Source organism: Mustela erminea, chromosome 17 (assembly GCF_009829155.1).
Source record: "Mustela erminea isolate mMusErm1 chromosome 17, mMusErm1.Pri, whole genome shotgun sequence".
Lineage (NCBI taxonomy): Eukaryota > Metazoa > Chordata > Mammalia > Carnivora > Mustelidae > Mustela > Mustela erminea.
The window spans coordinates 257,913-282,289 of record NC_045630.1 but is presented as its reverse complement, the minus strand read 5'-3'; the positions used below and the strand labels follow the sequence as shown (position 1 = coordinate 282,289).

General features: G+C 45.1%; 1 protein-coding gene across 4 annotated transcripts; it reads left to right on the top strand.

Moving 5' to 3' along the window:
• The first annotated feature begins 31 nt into the window (after window positions 1–31).
• On the top strand, window positions 32–22,746 carry MPC2 (mitochondrial pyruvate carrier 2). 4 transcript variants are annotated; one of them, XM_032318062.1, is made up of 6 exons: window positions 32–91; window positions 716–881; window positions 11,076–11,116; window positions 17,491–17,575; window positions 18,068–18,179; window positions 20,827–20,915. In XM_032318062.1, exons 2-6 carry the CDS (start codon window positions 773–775, stop codon window positions 20,894–20,896), a joined length of 417 nt encoding a protein of 138 aa, XP_032173953.1. In that variant the 5' UTR covers window positions 32–91; window positions 716–772; the 3' UTR covers window positions 20,897–20,915. The 4 variants fall into 4 exon arrangements, with proteins under 4 accessions (XP_032173953.1, XP_032173952.1, XP_032173951.1 ...); XM_032318061.1 differs by lacking the exon at window positions 32–91 and adding an exon at window positions 479–611; XM_032318060.1 differs by lacking the exon at window positions 32–91 and adding an exon at window positions 479–615.
• Window positions 22,747–24,377: the final 1,631 nt, after the last annotated feature.

Sequence of the window (24,377 nt, the reverse complement as noted above, 5' to 3'; positions counted from 1 at the left end):
GGCCGCGACTCCTCCCTCTCTCGTTCTCGGCACCCGCCCGCCCCAGCCTTTCTCGCGAGAGGACGACACCCCTCCCCGGGACTCGGCCCCCGTACGCCACGGCTGCCCTCGCCCGAGAGGGGTGGGCTCGGGACACTGTCGCTAAATCCTTGATTCTCTGGGGGTGAATGAGGGCCGGAGAGAGAGGAAGCTGAGACACGAAGCTCTCAGTCACGAGTCTCTTTCCGGAGGAGGCAAGAGCGTTGCGCGCCGTCATCTTTAGTTGGGGAATGAAGACCCAGAAAGCCCATGTTAACTACGGGCTACCTTAATCAAAGCTGGGCAGCTTCACTTTCCCTTCTCCAACATGGCCTCGAGGGCAGGAAGGAGAAACGGGAAGTTCGCGCTGGACCCCGCCCCCGCCGCGGCGCGGACCAATCCCCGTGGGCCGCTCAGCCTGCGCAGGCGCGCTGCCGCTAGGAAGTCGGGTCGGCTTGGGGAGGCGGCCCTTCGGGCACCTGTTGCCATGACTCCTCCCCGCCTCCGGGCGGCGGGAGGGAAGGAGGCGGACCCGGGGCGGGCCGTTGCCGAGCCTCCGCCCCTCCGCGTTTCCTGGGCCCGGGCACCCGGCGGTTCGTAGGGGCCGCGGGAGTCGCGGGAAGGGCGCCGCGGGCGAGAGGCGGGCGCGAGGCGCTGGGGCAGGAGAAAGTGACGCGTGTCCTTCGCTGTCATCCAGGGAGGAGCCCGCGGCCGCTGTCCCCGTCGGCCGCCCACGACGCGCCGGTCAGCAGCGATGTCGGCCGCCGGCGCCCGGGGCCTTCGGGCCACCTACCACCGGGCCCTGGACAAGGTGGAGCTGCTGCTGCCGGAGAAACTGAGGCCGCTGTACAACCACCCGGCAGGTGAGGCGCGCCGCCCCCGCCCCCGCCCCCGCCCCCGCCCCCGCCGCCGGCCCCGCCGCTGCCCTCGGGGGGCCCGCCTGGCTGGGGCGGCCGGCCCCGTGCGCGCCGCCCGCGTCCGCGTCGCTCGTGGGCCGGGGTCGCAGCGGGCGCCCTCCGCGACCTTCGTCGCCGCACGGCCCCCCCGCGCGGGGCCTCGGGCTGGTCCTTCGCCCCTGCCGCGGCCGCACGGGGCCCCGGGGACCGCCCGCACCCGCCGGCTCTGCGGTGAAGGTCGCGCCGCCGCCCGCGCCGGGGGCCGGAGGCCTGCAGACGCGCCGGGCCCGCAGCCGCGGTCGCGTCCCGCCCCCGGGCCCCGGTGTAACGGCTGCGGCGCGGGCGCTCCCTGCCCCCGGGGCGCAGCCCGGAGTCCCGCGCGGCCTCCGCGCGTCGGCGTGACCTTGGGGGAGACCCTGGATGGGCTCGTCGCGGCCAAACCCGCTTCGTGGGACGTGGGCGGCGCCGCGCCTGGGTCCTTCCCCGACGCGGGCGGGAGCGCTCGGTCGTGCGCGTGGGGGGTACGCGGGAGGCCCGGAAGGTCCCGCCGGTCCCGCTCCGCGCCCGGGGCTAAGCCGGACGCCGTGGGGTCTGCCGCAGCTGGGAGGCGGGGGACCGACGGGCGGCCCGGGAGCGGCGCTTCCCGCCCACGGTCGAGGCCCTCAGCCGTCGGGGTCCGCGGGAAGGTGGCCCGTCCGCCCCGGCGTCTGCGGTGGCGGCGGACTGTCCCCTCCGGTGCGCCGGCGAGACGGGCGGGACGGTCGTGTGGGGTGTGTACTGCGCCCTGCGCAGCCGGGACCGTTGCAGAATTTTAAGGAGAGTTCAAGGAGAATTCTTTAAGAAGCGTATTGAGCTTATTTGCCTTTTAGTGTTTTGTTGTTTTTTTTAAACTAAATTTTTGGGAGTTGTGCTGTGTATTTTGACGGGTTTTTCAGGAGGGAGGATTGAGCAATGCTTCTGCAGGAATCTGGCTGTTAAGTTGCTGCACTGTGAGCCGTCAACTTTGACCCGCTTAAGCCTTGGGTTTGGGCTGCAGGGTAAGGAGAGCAGCGCAGAGGAGGAGCAGTCTGGAACAGCTGGGTGAGAGGCAAGGGTGGTTCTGCAGGATCCTTTCAGGGCCTCGGCTCTACCCACCTGTCATTCCTGCTTCAGTCTCCCTCAGAGTCAGGAGGAACTGCCTTCACTTGCAGACGGAGCATCTCACCTGGGAACTCCTGGGTTCAGTCCCTGTAACTCCGTGTTCAGTGTAGGGGGAGGAGAGCTGGCTCTGAAGCCAGACAGAGGTACATGGAAATCGTGGCTGTGTGACCTAGACCCTGAAGCCCCCAGCCTTATTTTTCTGGTCTGTAAAATGGAGATAATAATTATCATTTAAGGATTGTGAAAACGAAAAGGTATGATGGCTTTAAAATCTTTAGCGGGGGCGCCTGGGTGGCCCAGTTGTCAAGCATCAGCCTTCGGCTTGGGTGGTGACCCCAGGTGCGGTCAGCCCCATGCTGAGCTCCCTGCTGGGCGGGAAGCCTGCCGCTCCTCCCGCTCCCCCTGCTTGTGTTCCTTCTCGCTGTGTCTCTGACAAATAAATAAATGAAACCTTTAAATAAATTAAATAAAACATTTAGCAAAGTGTTTGTACTTAGACTCAAAAAATGTTGGTTCCCTCCCTTCTAAGATTTTAACCAATATACATAGTAAGAATATGTATCATTCAGAAGTATTTGTGATTAAAAAGTTGGAGGCACACCCACGAAAAAATGGAAAAGCATGAAAAACATAACTGCCGATCCATTGGTATTGAATAAAATCTGAGGAAACACTGATTATTCTCCAAGAGTCATCATAGTGACTACGCAAGGTTTTTATGTGCTATTTTGCATAATCTTATTGAATCCTTATTTAAATCTTAGACAACATTCACATCCTGGCGGTTTTTACAATGATCTGCAAGGCTAGGATATTAATAGTTGGATATCATACATTGCGGATTCTAAATATCTGAGATTTAATTTTATCACTGGCAGAATGTCTAGTCAGGAAACAAGAGTGTGTCTTTATATAGATTTATACTAGAATTATGGGACTATTATATATTACTATATCGCAGTGATTCATATTATAGCTAGACCTGCAGCCTTCATCATTCGTGTATGTGTTGTTCCCAACACATTGTGATCTACCTTTATAGGGTGAGAATAGAGTTCCAACCAAATGTGTGTCCTGGCAAACTCGGTTCTCATAAGGTATGTCACTTCACCATCACCTGACTGTGAAAGTATGTGACTCTGCACAAACCAGCTGCACCGCTCTACTCCAGGCATTTGTCAGAAAAATGACCTTGAAGTCATGATGACCAGTGTTTACTTAAAAGCTTAGTGGGGGGGGGGGGACCGGACATGATTAGTGAAGGAGTGTCATTCCTTTGTATTTTTGAGCCCCCAGATGGGGTGAATTGTCTCAAAATATGCACAAAATGAAACACTGGAATGTAGGAAGAAAACAATACAGCTTCTGTTAATGCTTAGTATTATTTTATCCTTTCACATTTTCTATTCTGCGTATATCTTATAAAAATAGATCAGTATAGTTATATATATAGTTATGTAGAACACAATTGAGAGTTCTTTGGAGTCAACATATGTACATATACACATTTGTGTAAGTTATATGTTTAGTGTATAAATACAATATATATATGTAGGAGATACATGCTCAAAAAAAGGGTTTTTTAAATGATAGGGTCCAGTGTTCAAAAGTAGTTAGGAGACCATAGCTCTAAAGAATCCAAAAGCTATCCTAAAAGGCGTTCTCAAGGTATAAACTTCCTGTTATAAACAAGTTTTGGGGATATAATGTACAACGTGGTGACTGTAATTAACAGTACTGTGTTACATATTTGAAAGCTGCTAAGGGAGTAGATCCTAAAAGTTCTTATGACACGAAAAAAATGAGCTAAGTGAGGCAATGGATACTAACAGAACTTATTATAGTAAGAGTTTTGCAATATAAATATATATCAAATCATCATGTTGAACGTCTTAAATTAATATACTGTTATATGCCAATTATATCTCAATAAAACCGGGGGAAATGAATAACAAATAATAAAAATACATAAAAACTATCCTTTGACTAAGCCCAGGAAACAGTTTTCTGAACCATACCATTTTAGGTACCTCACCGTAGCTCTGCTTTTCTTGAGTTACATTTTGCCTTAAGTGGAAGAACTTTTGAAAAGATAGTTCTGTGAAGTCTGTCGCGGTGCTTAGTGGGCTGTTGCTGGGAAGTTTCTCTCCATTACATGGTAGTCTCCCTGGGAAGGCTTCAGATCTCAGTAACAGTAAGATTTGCATTTCTCCTAGGTAAGAGAATTGTTTTTCCCATTTTTTCTTAAATATCAAAAAACAGGGTCATCTTTGTGGCTCAGTTGGTTCAGTGTGTGACTCTCGATTTTGGCTCAGGTCATGATCTCACTGTGGTGACACTGAGCCCTGCTACCAGCTCTGCGCTGAGTGCAGTCAGCTTGAGAATCTCGCCCTCTGCCTCTCCCCCAACTGGAGCTCGCTCGCTCACTCACTCTCCCTCTCAGTCAAATAAATAAAATCTTTAAAAATAAAATAAAAACATATTAAGCGAACCCACATTCGCGTTGCCCATAAGGGAATATCTTTATCATGAAAATTCAAAATTAAATACTAAGCAGGGGCGCCTGGGTGGCTCAGTGGGTTAAGCCTCTGTCTTCAGCTCAGGTCATGATCCCGGGGTCCTGAGATCGAGCCCCGCATCGGGCTCTGCTTAGTGGGGAGCCTGCTTTCCCCTCTCTCTCTCTGCCTGCCTCTCTGCCTACTTGTGATCTCTGTCAAATAAATAAATAAAATATTAAAAAAAAAAAATAGAGGAGCTTGGATTTTCTTTAAGGTCCTTTCAGCTGTAATAATCTTCACTTTGGTACTCTTACTAGAGCTTTTCTTAGTTTTGGACCTTTCAAGAAACTCATTTCATTGGGTTCAACTATGTAATTATTGTTAAGTTAGGATTTGGGGATCTTAGTTTTTAACCCTTGCTGTGCTATGTATTTTACACAGGTAGTTCCACGTTTCTGGGCCTCCTTATCTTCCTAAATCTAGAAATCATTGATTCTTTGTAACTGAACAAATATCAATTTAAAATGTGTCAACCCTAAAATGTTTATTAGCTATTTTAGCTAATTGTTTCACCTGTTATTTTACTTGGGCATTTGTACCAAAGCCTGTTTTCAATTGACATTTTAAGAATCATTATATACCTTTGATGTTTTAGGGGCTATCTGAGTGATGGCTGTTTCCAGGGCCTTTCCAAAAGTACAAAGATTACATGATTCTAAAATGGTAACCCAATCATGTTCTTAGTGTGAAATCAGAACTAGTTTTAGTACAAATAAAAATAAGTAACTTTTGGCAGTACATATCTATATCAAGGAGTAACATTTACAAATGTTACTAAGGATTTGTAGGTGTTGGTCGCATGATAGCAAAGAGGGGATTTCTTAGTATATGGAACTTAGAAGGATGTTGAGGAATGTTAAAAGCAGCAAACCATAGAGGAACGATCTGAAAGGGACAAGAAGAAGTAGTGAAAAGCATTAAATGAGAAACTTTATTTTTCACGTTGGCACATCGCGAGCATCTCAATATCCGTATGTGTGTGTGTTTGCAAGCATGTGACATTATTCTATGCCAAGAAGGAAGTCTTTCCTCTGAGTTCATACGTGTTTAAATTGACTTAATTTTCTTGACTTGAAAATGATCAGTAAGATAAACTGAAAAGGTGAACTAAAGTAAGTTTTCTTGGGGCGCCTGGGTGGCTCAGGGGGTTAAGCTTCTGCCTTCGGCTCAGGTCATGATCTCAGGGTCCTGGGATCGAGCCCCATATCGGGCTCCCTGCTCAGCAGAGAGCCTGCTTCCCCCTCTCTCTCTGCCTGCCTCTGCCTGCTTGTGATCTCTGTCTCTCTGTCAAATAAATAAATAAAATATTTAAAAAATAAAATAAGTTTTCTTGAAAATTTTTTGTTAGCTCTTTGTACGATAGGTATTGCTCAACCACTGTTTTCTGGACAATGAAGAAGACACTATTTGTTTGCATATATAGCTTTCCAACTCTGATTATTTGTTCACTTGTCAGCATCCTCTGATATCTCAGAAATATTAGAAATTTAGAATGTCTTATAATACATATTTGCTAATGATATTTTTAAATTTAGTGCTTAGCAGTTGTTAAAATAATTGGAGGTTTGTTTTATAGTTTAAAATTATTCACTAACTAAAATAGTCATACCTCTCTTGGTCCAGGTTCTAACAACCGTAATTACATGTTTGAAGTTTTTTGTTTGGTTTGGTTGTGAGGAAGAGGAACGAGTAATATTTTAAAACTATCATCTGGCTTAGGGCAGTTGAGTAAATGAGTTACCAAGCAAACACTTACTGAACAGCTCTACTGTTCATTAACTCTGAAGGAGCAAATACTTAAACTCATAAAGAAACCAGAACCTAGAGGCACTGTTCAGGAAACAGTTTTGAGGGTGGCGAAGAAGGAAGCATCAGTTTTGAAGTAGGAAGAGAGGAATTGGCAGAGAAGTTCAAAGCCAGAGACCAAAATGATGTGTTGACGTACCCTTGAGTGGTGGCGCGAGCCTCCTGCAGGGATTAAAAAGTAAACTTCGTAATTGATATTGCACATGACTCAGAGACTTTGTATATGGGAAAGAAAAATAAGACAGGTGTGCTGTGATAGGAATCCCAGAAGCTCAAGCTAAACCAGAGAGTTTGAAAAGATTGACTTGTAGGATCAGTGCACTGTGGCTTCAGACTTATGGGAAGAATTTTCCGGAGCCAGATAGGGGAGTGTTACGGTCTAAGAGTAGAGAGAGTAACTAATGAGTGGAAATCAGGTACAGCCCTGATGTAAAGGGAACCTGGTGTCCTTGGAGAGGAGTAAATTGCAGGTTCTGCCCTTGAGGATGAAACAGTGTCAAGGCATATCTGGTCACACCTAAAATTTGAATATCCGTGTTTAACAGCTGTCCTGGACATGGTTAATTCAATTCAGTTCTGTTCACAAATGTTATTTGTTAAGGAAAACTAAGAAATAGGCCTTGTCTTCACCTTGTCTAATTAAAGTGACAGATGCATAAATTAATCATTTTAATTGTTAAGTGCAGAAAACAGGAGAGCATTATAGGGGCTGCTTTGGGGGTTCAGAGAAGGAGCATTTGATGTAACCTGGAGCGTTAAAGAAGGCTTCCTTGAGGAGACGAAATCGAAGCTACGTTTCCAAAGGATATCAGGAGTTAGCCAGGTGAAGGCGTGGGGTAAGACTGGGCTATTCTAAGCATAAACTAAAGGTTAGTCGTTAAACCGTCTGTTAGGTAGGGCGACAGGTGTGAACACTGTCTAGCCACTAGCTTCAAGGAGGTCATAATTGGATTGGTAAGTGGATAGACTACTAACTATAGTACAGTATTTACAGTACACTACGGTCGATTTTAAACCTCTTTGTATTAAAATCACATTGAATTAATGAATTTAATAGCTGTAAGAACAATGTAAGTTTGAGAGGGATACAGAAATATCAATGATGGGGCGCCTGGGTGGCTCAGTGGGTTAAGCCTCTGCCTTCAGCTCGGGTCGTGATCTCGGGGTCCTGGGATCCAGCCCCATATCAGCTCTCTGCTCAGCGGGGAGTCAGCTTTCCTCCCTCTCTCTCTGCCTGCCTCTCTGCCTACTTGTGATCTCTGTCTGTCAAATAAATAAGTAAAATCTTAAAAAAAAAAAAAATTAAAATTAAAAAATTTTAAAAAAAAAAAGAAATATCAATGACTATGTTAAATTGTGGAAGATACTAAAAAATGTGTAACATTGCCATCACTTAATAATGTTAAAGGCAAGCAATAGTTTATACTATTTATGTGACACTTTTGTAGAACTACTTAATAAGCAAAAGTTATAAAGACAGCAGATGCCATTTTTACATTTTTCAAATTTCTCTCAATGTTATTAAGCAACTACCTTTTTTTTTTTTAAGATTTTATCTTTTTTTTTTTTAAGATTTTATTTATTTATTTGTCAGATCACAAGCAGGCAGAAAGAGATGAGGAAGCAGGCTCCCCGCTGAGCATGGAGCCCACTGAGCATAGAGCCCGATGCAGGGCTCGATCCCAGGACCCTGGGATCATGACCTGAGCCGAAGGCAGAGGCTTTAACCCACTGAGCCCCACAGGCGCCCCAATTTTATCTTTTTTTAAGTCATCTTTACACCTAATGTGAAGCTCGAACTTGCAACCCTGAGATGGAGTCACATGCTGTACCAGCTGAGCCAGCCAGGTGCCACAAACTAACTGCTTTTGATAGTAATTCAGCCAAAATGCAATCCCCAAAAAGGAGTGTTATCATTGAGCTCATTTTTACTTTGAGATGATGGTATTACCTATGTGTGAAACTAGTGCAACTTTGAGAAAAGCACATTAGAATTAAGTTTTCCTAAAATGTTAGCTTCCAGGTGTGACTTGACTTAAACAGCATTCTTGTGCTGTTTAATAAAAACCAGCACTCTCATTTTCCAATATATCCCCGGTGCTAGGTACACTATAAGGCATGCAGTAATTATTGTGGGTGAATGTATAGTCTTCTCTGCAACAAATTAAACCCAGAACCACAACTAGGTTTTTACCTAGTTTTAACTCATTGCCTTTTCAATTTCACTGTCTTTCTTTTGTGTTAGGTTTTTTTCCCCAAGATTTTATTTATTCATTTGACAGATCACAAGTAGGCAGAGAGGCAGGCAGAGAGAGAGGAGGAAGCAGGCTCCCCGCTGAGCAGAGAGCCTAAGGTGGCCTCGAACCCAGGACCCTTAGATCTTGACCTAAGCCCAAGGGAGAGCTTAACCCACTGAGCCACCCAGGTGCCCCACTGTCTTTCCTTTGTTTTGTTTCTAAATAATAAGTTTAAGTCAGTTTTATCTTTTAAATGTTATTCATAAGTGAATAAAAATACTTAATCGTTAGTGACGGTGAACACTTGCCTCCTATGGGAAGACTGGATAAATGCATCTTTACCTGCTGGTGCTATTGAGAAGTATTAGTTGGGAGTAGATGAAGAGAAGTAAAACGTGTTATGCTTGGATGCTGATGCCATTTCAGGTGTGATTTTGGTTATCCACAAAAACAACTAATTTATTCCTGCAAAGCAAAGTAGAATACTAAGGCAACAATGATTGTCATGACTATAATAGGATTTTAAAACTTTTGAATTTGCTGGTAAATCACTGTTTTCTTATATCAGGTTGTTTAATTTGTGTGTTGAGAAATAAATGTGGGGTGCCTGGGTGGCTCACTCGCTAAGTGACTGCCTACGACTCAGGTCATGATCCCAGGGACCTGGAATGAGCCCCGCGTCGGGCACCTTGCTCAGCAGAAGACCCGCGTCTCTCTCTCCCACTCCCCCTGCTCGTACTCCCTCTCTCGCTGTCTCTCTGTCAGATAAATAAATAAAATCTTAAAGAAAGAAAGGAAGAAAGAAAGACGCGTGTTTGTTGGTGCAGTGTGTGAGAGCCCGCTCACCACATCACGTAGTCTGACATATATTGGATTTAGCCTGCTTAGTTATATTTTAAATTATCATGGACCAAATTCTGTTTCTTTCCTGTCCCTGTAGCCTCTTGAAGGTTAAATGAGATATGTGATTTAGAAGAGTTAAAAGTGGGCAGTCATGTAAAGAGCTCGGAGACTTAGGTTCCAGTCACAGTTCTGTTGCTTACTGGCTGCCCCCCCAGACAGGGTCACGGATTTGCTCAGAGCCTCATGGTAAAATGAAGGGTTTAGGGTAGATGAACTTGGAATTTCCTTCCAGCTCTGAAACATCATATTTCTCAAATTCTATGTTATCTAGGAAACCAGAATTGTTTTCACTGCCACCAGCATTTATTTAACATTTTGCAAAAGGCCAGTGGATACCAGGATAGCTAAAATAACAACCCTGCTGTTACGGAGCTTAGAGATCTAAGTCTTTCCCCTTTCTCATGTGAACCCTAATATTAGGTTCATTACTTTTTTTCCCCCGAAGATTTTATTTATTTATTTGACACAGAGAGAGAGAGATCACAAGTAGGCAGTGAGGCAGGCAGAGAGAGAGGCTCGATCCTCGGACCCTGAGATTGTGACCCAGAGCCGAAGGCAGAGGATTAACCCACTGAACCACCCAGGTGCCCCTAGGTTCATTACTTTTGCTGGAGAGGTGTCCGTGTGGCTCAGTGGTTTGTGTAAGCCTCTGACTTTGACTGAGGTCATGATCTCACGGTCCTGGGATCAAGCCCCTAGTCCAGTCCCCCTACTCAGCAGGGAACCTGCTTCTCCCTCTCCTGTCTCCCCACCACTGCTCTGTTTCTCTCTCTCTCAACTAAAATCTTAAAAGAAATTTTTTTACTACAATATATAGACCTTTTATAATAGCTTTCACTATTATACATATGGCAATACATCATTTATAATAAATATTAATAGAATTAGTGAATATTTAATAGTTACTGAGGCTCTTATCACAAAATCTCTATAATTTGTAATTTCTCCAACTCAGAGATTATCCTTAAGCGACCTAACATGAAGTTTCATGTTCAAGGCAGAACTTCAGTAATGGTTTCCAAACTGTCTGTTACACTTTTGATAATTTTTAATGGGCCACAAAAATACAAATAACTGACAAGGAAATCAAAACAACTTGAATGTAAGGTTGATACTGTGGTGACCTTCTAAATGTTAACAAATACACGGATGCAGAAAGGGTAGTACAAATGATTAGAAATGGATCACTAAATTTTGGGGATTTTGAAATGTGTTGAAGGCTTAAAAGACCTGTGTAACCATAAAAGACTTAAAGACAGAGAACAAACAGGGTTGATGGAAGGAGGTGGGTGGGGTGGGTTCGATGGGTGATGGGTAGCAAGGAGGGCACTTGTTACGAGAGCCCTGGGTGTGGTGTGTAAGGGGTGAATCCATGAATTTAATCCTGAGACCAATATTGCAGTGTATGTTAACTAATGAGAATTTTTTTTAAGTAACTAAAATTTGAATAGAAAAAAGAAAGACATGTAAAGTAGTTGGTTTGTTTCTAAATTTTTCTATTTTTTCTTTTTTTTCAGGTCCCAGAACAGTTTTTTTCTGGGCTCCAATTATGAAATGGGTAAGTCTTGAGTTTTTGCAGAAGCTACTGAAAAAAAAAATTATTTAAAAGGAACTTACTAATTTGAAGTCATCTTTATGAAGAATGTACTTTTTAAATATTCATGGCCTGTCTGGAGATGATTTCATTCAAATAATCTCATGTGTCATTTTTACTGCATAAAGTGCACTACCTAGTTGAATTGTTCTGAACTCCTTAGATAAAAGACCTTCTCTGAACATAACTGTTACCAAAAAGCTTGTAATTGGGACGCCTGGGTAGCTTAGTCAGTTGAGCTTCTGCCTTCCATTCAGATCATAAGCCCTGGGATCAAGCCCTGCTTCCGTGGGGAGCTTGCTTCTCCCTCTCCCTCTAACCCCTTCCCCCCACACCTTCAGCTCATGCTCTCTCTGTCTCAAATAAATCAGTAAAATCTTTAAAAAAAAAAAAAAAAACCTGTAATTGTGAGCCCTTGAAACTGAAACTTCATTCCGAGATTGTATGACTAAGGCAAACATTTAACTAATTAGAACCCCCCCAGATTAACTTTTATTATTAATTTAGTATATGTGAACTGCAGATACCAATACCAAAATGCAGGCAAGGGAAGTTGGTCTCAAAAAATAGAAAAAAATTATCTAAGGGTGTGTATTAACATTTGGTAAATGGCAGAGGCTAGGACTTCTGACTCCCAAGACCAATGCCTTTTACCTTATGCCAGAGTTTCCATTCCTAAAGTTCTCATTTAGCTGAAAAGAGGTAATTGTGAAAACAATAAAACATCATTCATTTTCTCTTGAAAAGGCCGTTTTGGGCTATAGCAGCAATTCTTGAAGTGTCGCCCCTAGACCTGACGCTTTGGCGTGCCAGGAATGTGTTAGAAATGCAGATTTTCACTCCTGAACTCCTGAACTTGGGATGGAATGCCCAGTAATTTGTGTTCTAATAAGCCCTCCAGGTCATTCGGACCCCTTCTAGAATTCAAAAAGCACTGGTCGAGTACTGGTACTGTACAAGGACTGGTAGTCATTTTTTATTTTTATTTTATTTATTTATTTATTTATTTTTAATTTTATTTATTTGACAGAGAGATCACAAGTAGTCAGAGAGGCAGGCAGAGAGAGAGACAGGAGGAAGCAGGCTCCCTGCTGAGCAGAGAGCCCGATGCGGGACTCGATCCCAGGACCCTGGGATCATGACCTGAGCCAAAGGCAGAGGCTTTAACCCACTGAGCCACCCGGGTGCCCCCATTTTTTATTTTTTAATTGTAGTAAACTACACATAAAATTTAACATCCTAACCAGTTTTTTCATGTTAAGTACATTCCTGTCTTGGTGCAGCCGATCCCCAGGACTCCTTTTGTCAGGCCGAGCCAAGCCTCCGCACTGGTTGAGCAGCTCCACGTTCCCAGCCCCAGCCTTGGCGACCACATTTTACTTTCTGTCTCTATGCGTTTTACTACTCTAGGTACCTCAGAGAAGTGGAAACTTACAGGATTTGTCTTTTTGTTCTTGGCTACTTTGCACCATGTCCTCGGGGTTTATCCATGTTAACAAGTGTCAAATTTCCTTTTTTTTTTTTTTTAAGTTTGAATAATGCTCCATTTTACAGATATCACATTTTGCATAACCATCCATTATAGATTCACACTTAAGTTGCTTCCATCTTTTGGCCATTCTGAACAGTGCCGTGTGCATGAGCAACATCTCTCCCAGGCCCCGCCTTCTGGTCTCTGGGCCCTGTACCTGGAGGTGGAGTTGCTGCATCAATATTCCTTTGAGCACCTGCCCCGCCTGCACCATTTTCCTTCCCCACGAGCAGTTGGTAAGGACTCCCGTTTCTCCGCAGCGCCTGCCGGCAGCAGTACTTCCTAACAGCCATCTTAATGGGTGTGAAGGGTAGTTCATTGTGGTTTTGATCTGCATTTTCTAATTAGTTGCAGGAAGAATCTGTTCTTTTCCTGTGCATACCGACCCTTTGTTTATCTTTGGAGAACTGTCTATTCAGGCCCTTTGTCCATTTTTTAATCGGGTTGTTTTTTGTTGTTGAGTTGTCGGCTATTTTAATTTTCATAATCATATTGCTTTAAATTGTCAGAACATTGTCAGAAACTCAGTTGTAAAATCTCAGTAGTTGAGAATGTTAGAACTGGCTCCCCCTCAATCTTATGACCTCGGGCAAGTTAAGTCAGCTATTTTGTCCCCTGACCCATAAAATGACTAGAGTAGATTCATGGTTGGGAGCTGCATTTTACAGAGAACTAGGGAGCAGTTCTTTTTATTATTATTATTATTATTATTATTATTATTTATATTGTTAAAAATCAAAATTCAACCACGGCATCCAGTTTAGCGAGTAGAGGGGAACTCCCAAGGACTGCAGAAAGAGAAGGTTTTTAAAAGCACAACAAGGAAGTCATACTTTAGAAAAAAGGATTATTTCCAGGTGAGGTCACCTTCAGTTGCAGACAAAAGAAAGGATTTTAGTAGATGAATTATCTCCTCTTTCTTGGGGAACAGGGAGAGATTGCCCAGATAACTGATTACCTCATTGGTGCAAACCAGAAAACTCCTAAGTGACTGCTTACGAGTGCATTCAGGGGGGAGGTTGAAAGTGTAGCCACATTAGGTATTGGTGACTTGGCCTAAGTGACGCCACTTTGGGCCTGTGGTTTTCTTTTTAACAATATATTGAGAAAAGGTCCCATCAGTTTAAAAAAAAAAGTTTAAGCATATCACTTTTTTTTTTTAAGATTTTATTTATTTATTTGACAGAGAGAGAACACAAGCAGGCAGAGAGACAGGCAGAGAGAGAGGAGGAAGCAGCCTCCCCGCTGAGCAGAGAGCCCGATGCGGGGCTCGATCCCAGGACCCTGAGATCATGACCTGAGCCGAAGGCTGTGGCTTTAACCCACTGAGCGACCCAGGCGCCCCTTAGCATATCACGTTGAACGCTTGTGCTCACTGGAAATGCAGTTCTAGAACCTAGGTGAGGCTCGGTGGGAGAGGTCGGGAGCCGACGACCAAGAAAGAATGCCTGAGGCATCTCCGGTGCAGAACGGGGCTTGATTCAAGCCCGGGGACAGGACCCGTGGCAGGAAGAGCCGCTGCCCTGGGCTGTGAGGGGCAGTTCTGTACCAAAGGAAAAGGGAGGGTTCCGTGGGACCGCGCAGGCGGAGGACCTGCGGGATCCGGATGCCGGCGGCCTTGCCACCGCCGGGCCGTGAGCCTTGCCCGCTAGTAAGACAGCCGGGAGATTGCTAAAGCGCCCCACGCGCCCCACCCAGGAGTTGGGGGTGCGAGGGGTCAGCATTTTGCTTTGTCCTCAGCCGGCCTTCCGGTCCGTCCCCAGAAGCGCCGCACACTGGCTGTAGCTGGGTCTGGCGGTGCCGGTGGCGTCGACCCCGCAGGGGCGAGGGCGCCGGATGGTCCCGGAAGCGCAGCCGCTACTCGGGTGGGAAGGCCGGGCGCGAAGGGCGGAGCCAGCGCCGAGCCCCGCCCCCGCCGAGCCCCGCCCCCGCCGAGCCCCGCCCCCGCCGAGCCGCGCCGTCGCGAAGAGTGGGCGCCGGTCCCTCCCGCAGCCGGCCGCCCTGGCACGCGGTCGGTCGGCGCTTTCTCGACTCGGTAACTAGTGAGTCCTTCGCGCCCGCGCGTTCCTGCCGACGCGAGTTGTGCGGTGTCGTGGCCGAGGAACCGAGCGGGCGTCGCCGGCGTCGCCGCGCCCTGCGCTCCGCCGCGGGACCTGCACCCGCAGCCGCCGTCCGGCCGCAGCCGGGAGACCGGCTCGCTCGCGCCCTCGGGCCTGTTGGCCGCGCGGCTCTTCGGAAGAGGCCCCGGACGAGGGTGCTGGGGTCCGGGGCGCCGGGGGCTCGGTCGTCGGGCCTCTGCGTCGGCTCGGGTCGGGCCCGCGTCGGGCCTGGGGTCAGGCCCGCGTCGGGCCCGCGGCTCTGGGGGAGCCGCTTCCTCTCTGTCCGCGCCTCGGCCTGCTGGGGTCTCGCGCGTCACGGGAGCCGGCACCAGCCCGAGGGCGGCGCAGACGTCGTCGCCGCGAAGCCGGCGGTGCGCGGTTCCGCGGTTCCGGCCGTCGGCGCGGCGGTACCGAGCGGCGGCCCGAGAGCCGGTTCGCCGCGCTCGCTGGAACCAGGGTTGCACCCTGACTGCGACCCCCGGAATTTCGGGCGCTTCTGGAAGGCGGTGGGGCTTGTGCCCCTGGAGACGCCGAGCGAGGACGAGCAGGGGTGCGGCGGCCGGCGGAGCGAGGAGCCCGGCCTGCGGTGGCCGGCACGGTCGCCATGAACGGGGCCGCGGCTCGGCGCAGACGTGTCCCTCCCGAGCGGGGCTGGGACCGATGAGGTCGCGCGGGGTGACGAGTCCGTGGGACAGGATAAAAAGACACTTGAAATTTGGGCGCCTGCCACTGACGGTCCCGTGAGAAACCCTCCTAGTGTGATGTACGAGGGTCTTTTTCTTTAACATTTATAATGTGTTGTCTGCTTACTACCTTAATTAGGGTGCAGACCGAAGCCAAGACCTTCCGACCTAGTGTGCTTCGGGAAAACGGAAGTGAGAAGTAGATTATGTTCTTCCTCTTCTCTGTCTCAGCCCTGGAGATCATATAGTAGCCCTGTGTCTGCAAACATGATCGACTGCTTACCTATTATTTCTCGTACGCTTATTGAAAGAGTAAGAATTATTTGCTCTGTAACAAATTTGGGGTTCTCTTGGACCTCAGATTTGCCACAGCCTCAAAGTGTACTGACTTTATCGATACTCTGGCGTTCCTTTGATCTGATCCACCAGTGTTTTGAAACGCAGTACGGTGTACTCCTAAGTGCCTTGTTTGGCTTCTGTTTTAAGTTCGTGTTGAAATCGTGCATAGTCTTCTGATGACAGCATCACAGCGCAAACTGCCTTGTTCTCTGGTGAGGGCGCTTCTTCTGTTCCGTCTACTGCATGTACCTCTTACTCCAGACCATCCGATGCTCATTCATCTGCCGCAGTTATCCACGACCTGGAATAGTTGCCCTCCCCGGCCGCGTATGCTCTGAGTTAAGAATTTCAGACGATACTTGCTCAGAACCGGTGTGGAGTCCTTCTTAGCCACTTGTGTTGAAACCAGAGTCATTGAGGTCAAAGTGGAGAATCGTAAAAAACAGTCCTTACATACCTTAAATATTTTATTTGCCCTTAGTATGTATTCATTTGCCAGTCCTCTGTAAGGCTAAAGTTTTTATTTGTGGACGGATCTGCTTGTTTTGAGTTTACATCTTCTACCTTGGATGACTCACACTGTGGCGCACCCTGTATGATTTTCACTTCAGGGCTGGCTGGCTCGGTCAGCGCGCGTGCACCGTGTTGGGCTCCCTGCTCAGTGGGCAGCCTGCTTCTCTCTCTGTTTTCCACCCTCCCCCCAGCTTGTGCTCTCTGCTCTCTCTCAAATAAATGAATAAAATCTTTTTTAAACAGTCATAATCCTGGGGCGCCTGGGTGGCTCAGTCATTAAGCCTCTGCCTTCAGCTCAGGTCACGATCTCAGGGTCCTGGGATCCAGCCCCGCATCGGGCTCTCTGCTCAGTGGGGAACCTGCTTCCCCCTCCCCTCTCTCTGCCTGCTTCTCTGCCTACTTGTGATCTCTGTCAAATAAATAAAATTTAAAAAAGAGAGAGAGAAGAAATGACTATGTTGTATACTTTGACGTTAAAGAAAAATTATGCAACTTGAAAACTAAAATTACAATAGAGCTTTTCTGATACTTCCACCTCTTTTTTTTTTTAAGATTTATCTTTCTATTCCAGAGAGAACGCACATAAGAACAGGGTTGCGGGGGGGGGGGGGGGGGGGGGGGGGTTGTTGGACACAGGGAGAAGGAGAGAGAAACTCAAGCAGAGTCCATTCTGAGCACCGAGCCTGACATACGGCTCAGTCTCACTACCATGAGATCACAACCTGAGCTGAAACCAAGAGTCAAGATGCTTTACCAACTGCACCACCCGGATGCCCCTGGTATTTCCACTTTTAAAAAAGACTTAACATTGACAAAAATATGAAAGGAGGAATCTACAGATTACCTTAAGTAGTTTTCCAGCACCCTCCGCACCAGTGGTTTCCAACACGTATAATTTCTTATGTGGAAAAAGTACCATTTGTTAGGATACCTGCACACACTACTGATTTTCAGGTTTATGAGGCTGTTTCATGTGGTTAACATAATTTCAAAAAGCATTCCTGAACTCACTGTAGTTTTTTGGGAGGATATGTTTCCTTACTGCATGGATACTAAAACAGTACCAACAGTCATGTGAAAATCTCTGAAATAGGTTTGTGTTTTATGTAAAGTTAAGAATTATTACTACACAATCATGATACCTTTTCTCTTGCTGTGTGTTAACATTTCCAGGGCTTGGTGTGTGCTGGCTTGGCTGACATGGCCAGACCTGCTGAGAAACTCAGCACAGCTCAATCTGCTGTTTTGATGGCCACAGGTAAATAAAATGAATAGTCTCTGTGTTCCATTTAGGACCTTCGGTATTTTTGTTTTGTTTTACAGAAGTTTATTTAACAGTTTAATGTTTGAAGCACCTATACACACTCAAACACATAAACACACTCATTCACAAAGGAATTAACGGTGTTCTTGCTGGGAAAGTATTATAGAGAAGGCAGAAGAGGGTTACTATGAGTAAGTATCTGCATGGATTTAGTTTTTTATGTTTTTGCCATGAACCTGTTTTTAAAAGTGGGAAAAAATAATTGTTTGCCCTGTAAAGATTCCCTATTGATGTAAGAATTACATATTTTGTGTAACACTGAACTGCAACAACTTCATTAGACTCAAAGTATAGCATTTCCTTTTCCTTTATCCTACATTATATTGTCATGGTCTTATTTATAATCATTTTACTCTAAAACTGAGTGTTCAGAAGATAGTGCAGCAGTACCTGTGCTTTTTAAAAAAAAATATCTTGTTTCAACAGGGTTTATTTGGTCAAGATACTCACTTGTAATTATCCCAAAAAACTGGAGTCTGTTTGCTGTTAATTTCTTTGTGGGGGCGGCAGGAGCGTCTCAGCTCTTCCGTATTTGGAGGTAAGCCTATCAAAGGTGTAAAAAAAAATCTACCTCAGAAGCCACCCAGTGGCAGTGCTGGGTTTTGTCTGTCTGTCTGTCTGTCTGTTTTTAAGATTCAGGTATAATGCTAAGATGGGATATGCCTAAAGCAGAAATTTCCAGAAAAGTTGGGGGTTAAGTTAAAAGTGTTAAACAGTATGTTTGCCACCTAGGTTTTAAATCTGTGTAATATGTAGATATGTAGCCTATGCATACAGTCTGTTTTAAGGCATTACTTTGTGAAATACTAAATAGTTTTCTCCATGAAACTTTTATCACTCACTTTAAATTATATGTAATAAAGTGGGACCTAAATGTGTATGGTTATGTAGTGTTGGAAAGGCTCTTTGGAGGGAGGCTACTGGTTTTGTCTAAGTGTTCCATGAGCATTTGGAAATGTTTAAAACTTTATAGACATGCCTTATTTTCTTTCATTTCATTTCATTGTGCCTCCCAGATCTTGTACATTTTTACAAATTGAGGGTGTGTGGTAACCCTGCATCGAGCAAGTCTGTCCACACCATTTTCCAACAGCATTTGCTCCCTTCATGTCTGTGCCACATTTTGGTAATTCTCACCACATTTCAAAAATTGTCATTATTATTATATTTGTTATGGGGATCTGTGATGAGTGATCTTTGATGTTACTACTGTCATTGTTGGGGGTGGGGAGCGCCACAAAGCAGGCCCGCATAAGACAGTGAGCTTAACTGGTAAATGTGCGTGTTCTGACTCCACCGACCCGCCATCCCCTGTCTCTCTCCCTCCTCAGATCTATCTCCCTATTCCCTGAAACGCAGCAACATTAAAAATAGGCCAGTTAATAAGCCTGCAGTGGGGCTCTTTCCTTTCCAGTGAAAGGAAAGAGTTCTATGTCTCTCCTTAAAACAAAAGCTAAAATAATTAAGTTGATTTAGACACATCAAAAGCCAGTGAGAGGGGCACCTGGGTGGCTCAGTGGTTAAAGCCTCTGCCTTCGGCTCAGGTCATGATCCCAGGGTCCTGGGATCAAGCCTCACATCAGGCTCTCTGCTCAGCAGGGAGCCTGCCTCCTCCTCCTCTCTCTGCCTGCCTCTCTGCCTACTTGTGATCTCTGTCTGTCAAATAAATAAAAATCTTTAAAAAAAAAAAAATGCCAGTGAGATAGGCCAAAAGGTGACCTCTTGTGCTCAACATTTAGCTAAGTTACAAATGCAAGGAAGCATTCTTGAAGGCACTTAAAAGTGCCACTCCAAGTGGACGCGTGACTGACAGGAGAGTGAAATGGCCTATCACTAACATCGAGAAAGTCTTAGTGATCGGGATAGAAGCTCAGACAGCCACAATGTTCCTTTAAGCCTAAACCCAATCCGGAGCAAGGCCATCACTCGCTTCAGTTCTGTGAGGGCTTGGAGAGATGAAGAAGCTGCAGAACAGAAATCTGAAGCCAGCGGAGGTTGGGTCACGTTGTTCAAGGAAAAGCCGTGTCCATGACTTAAAAGGGAGTGCTGACGTAGAAACTGTCTGTTCAGAAGATCTAGCAAGTTAGATCATGAAGGCGGCTTCAGTTAACAGATCTTCAGTGTAGGTGAAACAGCCTTGTACTGGAAGAAGATGCCATCCTTGACTTTCATAGTTTGGAGAGGAGAAGTCAGTACCTGACTTTAAGGCTTCAAAGGACAGGTTGACTCTTGCTAGGGACTAATACTTTACGTTGAAACCAGTGCTCATTTACCATTCTGAAAATCCTAAACACCTTTAGAATAATACTAAATCTACTCTGCTTGTGCTCTACAAATGGAACAACAAAGCGGGGATGATAGCACATCTGTTTCTAACATGGCTTCCTGAATATTTTAAACCCACTGCTTGGGGAAAAAAGATTCCTTTCAAAATATTTCTGCTCATTGACAACGTACCTTGTTACCCAAGAGCTCTGATGGAGATGTACACCAAGATTAGTGTTGTTTTCGTGCCTGCTAACACAGCTTCCATTCTGGAGCCCGTGGATCAAGGAGTTGTTTCAATTTTCAGGGCTTCTTTAAGAAATACATTGTAAGGCCATAGTTGCTGTACATTGTGATTCCTCTGATGGATCTGGTCAAGTAAATTGAGAACGTTCTGGAAAGGATTCCCCCTTTTAAATGCCATTAGGAAGATTTGTGATCATGGGAAGGGAAGAGGTCAAAATATCAATGTTAACAGGAGTTTGGGAGGAGTTGATTCGAGCCGCATGGATGACTTTGAGGGACGCAAGACTTCAGCAGAGGAAGTAGCGGCGGATGGGGTGGACACAGCCAGAGAACCAGCAGGAGACGTGCAGCCTGGAGATGGGACAGGACTGCCGCCATCTCAGGGTCAGACTTGAACGGATGAGGAGTGGATGAGCCAAGAAAGTTTTCTTGAGATGGAATCTGCTCCTGGTGAAGGTGCTGTGAGGACTGTTGAAATGACGACAAAGGACTCAGGATATTGCATAAGCTTAGTTGGTAAAGCAGCAGCAGGGTTTGAGAGGATCGATTCCAGTTTTGAAAGAAGTTCGACTCGGGGGTAAAATACTATCAGATGGCATCGTGTGCTACAGAGAAATCATTTGTAAAAGAAAGAATCAGTTGACGTGGCAACTTCCTTCTTGTCCTGTTTTAAGAAACTGCCCCTGCCACCTCAACCTGCAGCAACCACCGTCAGCCAGATCAGTCAGCAGCCACCAGCACTGAGGCAAGACCCTCCACCAGCGAAAAGATTACGACTCACTGAAAGCATAGATGGTTAGGAATTTTTAGCAATATTTTAAAAAAAATTAAGGTATGTACCTTTTTTCTAGACATAATGCTATTGCACACTTAATAGACTATAATATAGTGTAAACATCACATTTATGTGCACGGGGAAACCAAAATACTCATTTGCTTGCTTTATCATGATACTTGCTTTTGTTGTGCTGGTCTGGAACGGAACCGCAGTGTTTCCGAAGTTCGCCTGTGCTCAGTGTCGGCGACTGGCTGACACTCTAGAGTGAGCGCATCTTAGATGAAGGCTCTGGCTTTATTTGAACCCCAAAACCTTTCTAAATTACAAAACAATGTTCTTTGACTTAAAAAATATATATATATCTCAATAAAGAAATAGAAAATATTCAGTTTTAATTTACCTCTCAGAAGGCATTCTGTTCTGCAGAGTATAGTATAGCCTCTTTTATTCATCTTTACGATCCCTGGGTTTATAATTTAACCCTTTCATAATCATCAGGCACAGGTTGGATAGATGAATGAATAACTCATTCTACAGTATGTCTGCTGTCTGACCAGCATTTTTAAAGCAAACTTACATCAATATAAACTTCAATTTGTACATTGCTCTTATTCACAAGTATTTTTCTCATCCACCATTTCATTTTAACTTTATATTAACTCAGTAGTAGAGCTAAGGAAATGCTAAGTGCAACATTCAGAACTATTTCTAGACCAAAAACGCAGATATAGTTTGACAGAAGGATTTTTGGCACCTTTCAGTCACAATAGCAGGTTGGGAGATTTAGTTAAAAATATAAATATTGGGCTCTGGAGCATTTAGAAAAACACTGTTGAGTATTTGAAATCAGAACCTTTTGAGAAACCTGGGAGGTGTGGTATATACTTCATGCAACACATTACTTTTTGTGCTTACAGTGTTGCCTACTCTCGTCAGTGGCCAGTGAAGCTCAGGGAAGGGCTCTGTGGCTTTGTGGTTTGTTCTTCTTTAGATGAATGAGAATTGGAAGAGGAGGCCTTAGCTTTACTCTCCTGCTGACCCAGAGTTTACAGTCGGCTAATCACTCAGTAACCTGCCTACACACAAAAGTACATTTTATTTTTAATGATTAGACACGATCCCATTCCCAAATTTTTATTCTTAGGAAGGATGTTCCATGAGTATAAAATAAAAAGTTCTAGATGACCACATTTTGCTGAATTTATGTTCGGAATGTTTGTTATACTCTTACATAATTCAAGAATGAAAATATTCACACAAATAATACTTTTGTATAAGAAACGGTTCATTGTTAAAACGCTTCGGCATTGGAAGCCAAATGCAAATAAAATCTTGAAGTCTCGCTCCCTTCTGCCTGGTTTACCTGCACACCCCTGGGAAGATCGTAGAGCCACAATGATACAGCCTCCTGATAGAGAAAGGACATGGAGTGTACTTCCCAGTCCCTTCCTACCACACATTGATCTCTTGTGATTTGTCATTGTGTTTCTCTCTGTTTCCTTTATAGATATAACCAAGAACTAAAAGCTAAAGCAAACAAGTAAGAATTCCTGACCACCTGAACAATCTAGACGTGGATAGAACCACTGGGACTAATTTGACTTATATTTGGCTATGGATAAGGTGATATTTACCTGTACTACTGTTTGGAAGGCATAAAAAATTGTAAACTGGGGGCTAATACTTGATTCAACAGAAAAATAAAGCAGACTTTTAACAACAGTGTTTCTTTATATATGACTTAAGGAACTTATCTATGGATATGAGTAAATTTTTTCCTACCATTTACCCATAATAAATCATACTTGCTCCTACAGACCCTTGGCTTCCTTCTGTTCTAATCTCCCAGAGATGGTTGAAAGGTTAAATAATCCGTTGTATAGTGAATGGTGAAGTCGCCAGAAGTAAAAGGAAATAGAGCTGAAGAGAGGGAGAGGTGGGTAGTAGAATGGTGAGCCCAAGGATCTCTACATTGTCGAATTACATTCTGTAATGGATACACTGTGGCACAAAAGGCTTCGGAGTCCTAAATTTGAATCCCAGCTCGGTGTTTTGTAATCGATGACTTTGGGCAGATTGAAGTGTCTGGTAGAGTACCCTGGACTTAAGTCAGCTCTCTGAGAACATTGTGACCTTTGTCCCTGTTATGAACAGAGACTGGACATGGATTACTCTGTGCTAGAAATATCGGCAGACTTTTTGATTTGAGCTCCTGTTTGGAGTACTGAGTTTCCGTCTAAAAATCCTAGGCTGGTCCTGTGTAGAACTGTAGTCAGAGGAATCAGCAAAGCAAGTTATTTCTAAGTTTTAGGAAGCAAAGACAAAAGAACTTTTAAAATAATGTATGTGATCAAAATTTGGCAATTAGTGAAAACCTTGCACTTTGTCACTTACCCTTTCTCTTTAGTCTTTGAGGAGGAAGGTTTAGAGAATTTGATGTAGGCAAAACTGAAGAGGTCCTGAAGAGCCCAGTTACTACCGCTTTCCTTGTAGAAACCATGCTGTTAGTGTGGCGTGTGTGAGCACCTGTGTGTGTTTCCTAGGGTTAAGCCTTGAGAAAATATCTATTATGAAATGAGACATAGACACAACAAAGTTTATTGGGGCACCTGGGTGACTCAGTCAGTTAAGCGACTTAAGCCTTGGGCTCAGGTCATGATCCCCGGGGTCCTGAGATCGAGCCCACATCTGGCTCCCAGCTTATTGAAGTACCTGCTTCTCCCTCTCCCTTTGCATGCTGCTCTGTCTGCTTGTGCTCTCTCTGTATCTCTCTGTCAAATAAATAAATAAAAATCTTAAAAAAAAAAAAAAAAAGGCAGAGGATGCTTGTGCTTAGAAAAAAGTTTATTTTTTAAAAGTTTATTAAAATGGGGCGTCTGGGTGGCTCAGTGGGTTAAAACCTCTGCCTTCGGCTCAGGTCATGATCCCAGGGTCCTGGGATGGAGCCCCACATCAGGCTCTCTCTGCTCAGCAGAGAGCCTGCTTCCTTCTCTCTCTCTCTCTGCCTGCCTCTCTGCCTACTTGTTATCTCTGTCTGTCAAATAAATAAAATCTTTAAAAAAATATATTTTAAAAAAAAAGTTTACTAACATGTATATGTTGAACTGATGTTTCCCTTCCTTTTCATTAAAACTGTTCTTTCCTATATGGGTTCTCTAAAGCCCCACTTGTCAGTCAAATTAATGGTAGCATTTATTTTTTTTTTTAAGATTTTATTCATCCATTTGACAGAAAGAGATCACAAGTAGGCAGAGAGGCAGGCAGGGGGTTGAAGCAGGCTCCCCGCTGAGCAGAGAGCCCGATGCAGGGCTCGATCCCAGGACCCTGAGATCATGACCTGAGCTGAAGGCAGAAGCTTAACCCACTGAGCCACCTGGGCGCCCCTCATTGTAGCATTTAGATGGAATCACAGTTCTCTTCCTTTTGATCCTCAGAAGTTCATTGACA

Excerpts from the sequence above, each read along its gene's own strand:
- MPC2 (XM_032318062.1), top strand. The coding sequence starts at position 773 with ATGTCGGCCGCCGGCGCCCGGGGCCTTCGGGCCACCTACCACCGGGCC. Across the intron at positions 17,576-18,067 it reads TGCTGTTTTGATGGCCACAG|GGTTTATTTGGTCAAGATAC; the intron begins GTAAATAAAATG and ends TTGTTTCAACAG. Across the intron at positions 18,180-20,826 it reads CAGCTCTTCCGTATTTGGAG|AAACTGCCCCTGCCACCTCA; the intron begins GTAAGCCTATCA and ends TCCTGTTTTAAG.